This window comes from Pundamilia nyererei, unplaced genomic scaffold (genome assembly GCF_000239375.1).
Source record: "Pundamilia nyererei isolate P.nyererei 1_Seehausen unplaced genomic scaffold, PunNye1.0 scaffold00414, whole genome shotgun sequence".
Classification (NCBI taxonomy): domain Eukaryota; kingdom Metazoa; phylum Chordata; class Actinopteri; order Cichliformes; family Cichlidae; genus Pundamilia; species Pundamilia nyererei.
In genome coordinates, this window is record NW_005187815.1 from 158,112 (window position 1) to 164,577 (window position 6,466).

General features: G+C 47.5%; 1 protein-coding gene across 3 annotated transcripts in view; it reads left to right on the top strand.

Annotated features, from left to right (window-relative positions):
• Positions 1-120: 120 nt before the first annotated feature.
• ttc1 (tetratricopeptide repeat domain 1) overlaps positions 121-6,466 on the top strand; it is an 8,843-nt gene continuing 2,497 nt past the window's right edge. For 2 of the 3 annotated variants that reach the window (XR_001290636.1, XM_013915974.1), the window contains exons 1-6: positions 125-211; positions 603-1,072; positions 1,155-1,215; positions 1,874-1,986; positions 2,513-2,549; positions 2,640-2,788. Coding sequence is in view for 2 of the 3 variants with exons in the window: in XM_013915974.1 (XP_013771428.1) it covers positions 617-1,072; positions 1,155-1,215; positions 1,874-1,986; positions 2,513-2,549; positions 2,640-2,788 (816 nt within the window). In the remaining variant the exon portion in view is untranslated. Of the gene's footprint in view, positions 212-602; positions 1,073-1,154; positions 1,216-1,873; positions 1,987-2,512; positions 2,550-2,639; positions 2,789-6,466 lie in introns of all 3 variants that reach the window. The other variant, XM_005753237.2, reaches the window with a different exon arrangement.

A 6,466-nucleotide genomic window follows, 5' to 3' on the forward strand; every position in this document is an offset into this window, starting at 1 on the left:
AAGCTGCAGAGAGGCGTGTAAGACTGCAACTCTGCTTCCTGGTCCCAACTCTGGATAGTCAAATAAAGTTCATATCAAAATAAAAAAGACCAAACTACTCCTCCGGCAGGGGGCGGTACCTACAGGACACTTTAAATAGGAAACGGAAGCGTTCCTCGTATATGAAATGACGTCAGTGAGCGTGGTCGCGGAGATTCACCGGTGTTTACAGGTGAGACCGAAAAGCAGCTGATTTTAACGTTTCTGTGGTTATCGATATGCAACGGACTGTCACCTCGATGACGTCAGGCAGAGCCGTGACATAGTTACGACTGACACGTGCGTGTAGAGTCCCAGCTGACCGTTAGCTTAGCTGTTAGCATGTAGCTCCTTAGTAAACAAACAGAAACCTGACCAGTGATCAATACCGGCTGATCAACAGGAAGTGACGCAGACGCGAATCGCGCCGATCCTTCAATGGCTGATCAGCTGATCGCCACAGAAGAAGAGTGAGGCTCAGCAGGAACTGAAGCTGTTAGCTCAGTGCAGCTAGCTGGCTAACACTGGCTCTGTGTGACGTCAAAGGTCAGGCCTCTAATCAGTTTGTTAAATTTTTATTTTAGCTCAGAGTTTCAGAATGAGCGGAGGAGGCATACAGAGACACAGCAGGGCCGAGGAGGAGGAGGAGCACGAGGAGGACTTCTATGACTGTCCGGACACGCTGGAGCCTCCTGACCCCACTGCAGGAGGAGAGGAGAGCCAGCAGGACGTTCATTTTAAACACACACAGACTGAACGAGGAGACACAGAGAGGGAGGCAGCAGAAGGACACCGGGGAGAGGAGCGGGGAGACAGACTGAAGGAAGAGGAGGACGAGAAGGAGGTGAAAGCTCCACTGGAGACAGAGGATGTGGAGCAGGGGGAGGAGGGGGTAGACGGGGTGAAGGAAGAGGAGGAGGTGAAGGAGCAACAAGATGGAGACTCCCTGCATGACTCTGACACGGAGCTGAAGGAGGAGGTGAGCCCAGCCGTAGAGTTTGATGATGATTACCTGAGGGAGGTGGAAAAGGAGCTGACCGAGGAGGAGAAGGAGGTAATACTTGCTGACCAGTACCTGCATTGAGAGACATTTAGGTGTCAGCACACGGTGGTAAATCAGACTTCTTCTTTTTCAGAGTCGACGGCAGCAGAGCATCAGTCTGAAGGAGGCGGGAAACGCCCACTTTAAGAGGGGAGGTGAGTCTGTGAGATCAGCACTGTGGAGCTCCTGCATACTGCAAGGGGTCAGAGGTCACACTATCAGGGTTTCCCGTACACGGTCAAATGAAAGGGGCGGGGCTGGCTGCTTCTGACCCATTTAAAAAGGGCAGTATGGATCATGTGACTCATCTCACACAAACACGAACCCTGAGAGCCGCCTAAACCACAGGTGAGAGTCTGTGTGACCTCTGACCCTGAACGACCTCTGACTCAGACCAGCAGAATCTGGTGATCTGTGGCGGGAAAATAAATTTTGATTGCCGTGAATGATTTTGTGTCTGAGCATGCTCAGCACTGCCGCCTGCACTGTGAGACTTTAACCTGTATCCATGGAAACGTGAAAGATTCCTCTCCCACGGCCTGATGAAGGAGACGTGAAATCAGATCAGGGTGAATGAATGTGATTGGATGAACACGTGTTCAGGTGTGTGCTCTGTGTTTGCAGCTGAATGACAGAGACTTGATCACATGATCACTTTCAGTCTGACCTGCTGGAGCAATCAATATTATTTATTACTGTTGCTCATCAGGAAACTGAGCCGTCTTCAGAAATGGTGATGTCATACATGTTGATCTGTTACCGTGGTAACCTGCTCTGGGCTCTGTGTGTAACATTTGCTTGTTGTTCCCACAGACTGGGCGGAGGCGGGGCGAAACTACACGGATGCGCTGTCTGTGTGCCCCGTCTGTTTCAGCAGAGAGCGAGCTGTGCTGTTCTCCAACAGAGCCGCCGCAAGGCTGCACCTGGTAACATGCTATAAACACGCTAGCTCTATGCCAGTATCGTTGCTAACATGAAGGATGTAGAGCCGTCGGTGTGACAGAAGTCTGGTTCTATGAGTACCTGCTTCACCTCTAACACAGCTTTGTGTTGGTTAGTCCTTTTGTGGCTCTGCACACAGATACACCTTATCCAATCAGGAGGAAGCGTCCACACGCTGTAAACATCGCTCGTTTCCCTCTGAAACTTGGGTACCCCCCTAACGTTTTCTACTTCCTGTGTCACTGCCTGTGTGATGCCCTGTGCGATGCCCTGTGCGTGGGCATCACACAGCCCCAAATTAGGCCGCTGGACATTTAATGTTGCGACTGCAGTTTGCTCGAGTCACCAGGTTCGTGCTGCAGCAGGTGGGCGTTTCCTCCTGATCGACCAATGAGAGCAAAAGTTTGAAAGGTGCAAAACACTGCATGTTAGCAATGATCTGTTATCAGTAATGCCATTAGCTGCGTGCTAACAGGTTAGCGGCGTGCTTACAGTGTGTGTCTCTGTCAGGATCTGAAGGAGCAGGCGATCTCAGACTGCAGCAGAGGTGAGCGATGACATCACACCCCTCCTGGGTAGCAGCGGCTGTGTAATAATTATTCATTGTACTGACTGATTGGCTTTGTGGTTCTCATAGCAATAGCGCTGGATCCTGACTACCTGCGGGCGCTGCTGAGGAGGGCGGAGCTTTACGAGCAGACAGAGAAGCTGGACGAGGCTCTGGAGGACTACCAGAAGGTTCTGGAACGAGACCCAAATAATGTTGCTGCCAGGCAGGCGGCCATGGTGAGTTCACTGACTGTGGGACAAAGCAGAACCAGGCAAGCTCTGTTCAATGTTAAAACCTAAAATGTGGGCTAAAAACCAAAGAAGCTGGAGTTTACATGAAATCTCCATTTCATTTGTATAATTTATCAGTCTTTAAATTGTGATGCCAGTTAGCGGAGTTTTAAAAACAGGAAGTGAACCCGTTAAAGAGATGACCGGCTGATGGAGTACTCTGTAGGTGAAATCATGATGAATGTAAATTCACTGAAAGTTCTCCAACTAAGGATGTCTGTGGGCTGATGCAGTTTGTCTGTCGTGTAGGCAGGTCACCATGGTAACCGCTGTAGTGTGTTCTTGACGGCGCCAGGTCAGTGTTCTCAGAGCCCTGCTGAGGTTACTTCTCTGTAGAAGAAGAGCTCTCGTGTTGGTGCAGATCTTATAGACTTCCTGTGGTGATTAACAGCTTAACATGTGAAGGGTCCCCGGTTTGATGCTTGGAGAACACACAGACTCTGGGCAGGCCTCAGACGATGTGGGCGCTGTCAGGAAGTGAAATCAAACACCTGCTGTGAGGGAGAACAGCTGGAATCACCTGCACCATCTGTTTGACACCATCAGTCATTGTCTAACTCAGCTTGTTTTTGTGAGGATGTTCCTCTGTGGATTCAGTCGTGTTTAGAAAGAAATGTGTACGTATGTATGGCGTCACATCGCCTTCCCTGTACTGCAGGCTCCCGCCCCCTGTAACCACACCTTACATAAACTGCCTCCCTGCTAGGACTGGGCTATATTATACAGTTCACGGTAATACCGGTACAATGGCCCTTTCTCAATTCTCAAGTACGCGAGTCCGTAGGGCTGTTCGATATAACGATATATATCGGATGACGATATAAAAACGTTTAAAAAAATAAAATCATCACATAAGAATTAAATCAATAAAATCAGGGTCTGACTGTGTCATAAGCCAAGAAGTAAAAACGGGTTTTACGTTAAAAGTGGACAGTGAGGGGGCCTCTCTAATGTGCTGGGGCAGAGAAGGCCCCGCCCCCTCTGAGCTTCCTCTTGGACCTGGGTACCTCCAGGAGCAGACCTGGGGGGTGGGTAAGGACGAAGAAGCTCAGAGAGGTAAGTTGGGGCAAGACCGTTTAATGCTTAAACTTTAAGCATTTAAAAACAAACATGAGAATTTTAAAATGAACTCTAAGATATACAGGCAGCCAATGGAGTGAAGCCAGGATGGGAGTTATGTGCTCTCTTTTACGAGTTCTGGTTAAAAGTCGTGCAGCAGCATTTTGGACCAGCTGCAGACGAGAGAGAAGACGCTGACTAACTCCAAAATACAGCACATTACAGTAATCCAAACGAGATGGAATAAAAGCATCGATTACTGTTTCAAAATGCGGCCTGGATAAAATAGGTCTTCTCTTTGCCAAACGCCTTAAATGATAAAAACTGGACTTGACAGTAGCCCTAATTTGACTGTCTAATTTAAAATCACTGTCCATCTTAAAACCCAGGTTAGTAACAACAGATTTAAAATACTCTGCCAGGGGTCCCAAATCAAAAGCGGAGGGTTCACAAGGTCCACTAGGACCAAACAGAATGACCTCAGTTTTGCTTGAATTACATCTTAGAAAGTTTAGGGACATCCAAGATTTAATGTCTTCTAGAGATGCTAGAAGTGGCTTAATAGCAGTGGAAGGATATTCCATGCCTTCTGAGGATGGTTCCCAGGGGCTGTAAATATAATGAAAAAAGTAGAGGCCCTAAAATTGAGAAAAGTTAACACTAATAGTTCTGTCAGAAAGATAAGACCTAAACCATTTCAAAGCAGTACCACGAATGTCTGCAAGATGGTGCAAGCGAGTCAGTAAAATGCTGTGGTCTACAGTGTCAAAGGCAGCTGTTAGGTCAAGGAGGACAAGAACATCATGATTGCCAGAGTCACAGGAAAGGAAGATATCATTAAAAACCTTTAAGAGTGCTGACTCCGTGCTATGAAAGTTTTTAAAACCTGATTGGAAGACCTCTAGGACACCATTCTCATTTAAAAAATCCATCAATTGGCAATGTACAATTTTCTCTAAGATTTTAGACATAAAAGACAACTTGGAGAGAGGCCTGTAGTTAGCCAACACAGTGTGGTCCAGGGCAGGTTTCTTAAGCAAGGGTTGTACTACTGCATGCTTAAAACGAGCAGGGACTACACCAGATATTAAACTGCTGTTTATAACAGTAAGAACAGCCTGGCCTATGCTAGGAAAAATCTCCTTAAAAAATTGTGGTGGGACAGGATCATTTGGGGAACCAGAGGGCCTCAGGTGGCCGACCACATCCTCTAAATAAGAAAGAGTCACAGGCTCAAACTGGTTAAAAACAGCAGAGCAAGGGATCGAGACAGAGGGGTCGGACTCATGAGTGCCCGCATGGCTGCAACCTTCTCAATGAAAAACACATAAAATCATTAGTTTATGAGAGGCCTCCAAGCAGCCACTTTGTGAAGCATTTAAGACTTAAGTCAATAGAGTTAAATAACACGTGGATTGTGACTGTTGGAGGAAATGATCTTAGAGAAGTATTTTCTTTTAGCCTCTTTGACCGTATCCTGATAGAGGCACCAGCAGTCCTTTAGGATTGGAAGAGACACCTGCAGTTTGTCCCTCTTCCATCTGCGTTCAGCTCTACGACACTCCCTCCTCACAGCCCGAGTGGCGTCATTAAACCAAGGGTCCGTTTTAGCCTTGGGCTGCCTGGTTATTAATGGTGCCACAGAGTCCAGAATGGTTAGGCAAGAAGATTGAAACCAGGAGCTGAGGTCCTCTGTGTCCAAGGGAGTACGATCGGCAGGGATAGACAGCTGGTTAAAAGCAGAGGAGAACTGGGCAGCAGTGGAAGGGTTAATAATCTGACAGCGGTGAACAGGAGCACCGGTTTGAGCTGTAGTGTGTGAAAACACATCATCAAATAATACAGCCATATGGTCAGAGAAAGCAGTGTCAGTCACTTCCACGTTAGACACAGGTAGACTGTGTGACAAGACCAGGTCCAGTGTGTGTCCGTGTTCATGTGTGGGACCAGGTACAGACTGGACCAGATTAAAAGAGTCAATGAGGCTTAAAAACTCCTTCACCAGAGGTTTATCAGGGCAGCGGACATGGATATTAAAATCTCCCACAATAAGAACATGATCGTAGTTGGGCAGAATCCCTGCTAGAAATTCTGAAAGGTCATTAATGAAATTCTGATTGTATTTAGGGGGACGATAAATAACAGCAAAGAGCACAGAGTTAGAGCGACTGACTTAAAAACACGTGAGCTCAGAACTGGAAGATGAGGGCTGTAAAACACACTGTTTACATTTAAAATCCTTTTTAAAAACATCTGCCGTACCTCCTCCTCTCCCTGATGTCCTTGGTGTGTTAAAATAGGAAAAAGTTCGGATAAAGTACTGGACTCACCAGTATTAAGCCAAGTCTCTGTGACACACATTAAGTCCAATTTCCAGGAGATGACGGACTCATTCAGAATAAAAGATTTGTTCACAAGTGATCTGGCGTTTACCAGCCCAATCCTGACAGGCGCCGGGGATGAGGTAAAAGCCCCAGCGGCACAGGGAGTCCGACACAGCGGCCTCAGATTGCGGACGTTCGCCCGGCGCACGTTGAGCCGAGGGGGACAGGGGTCACGGAGGAG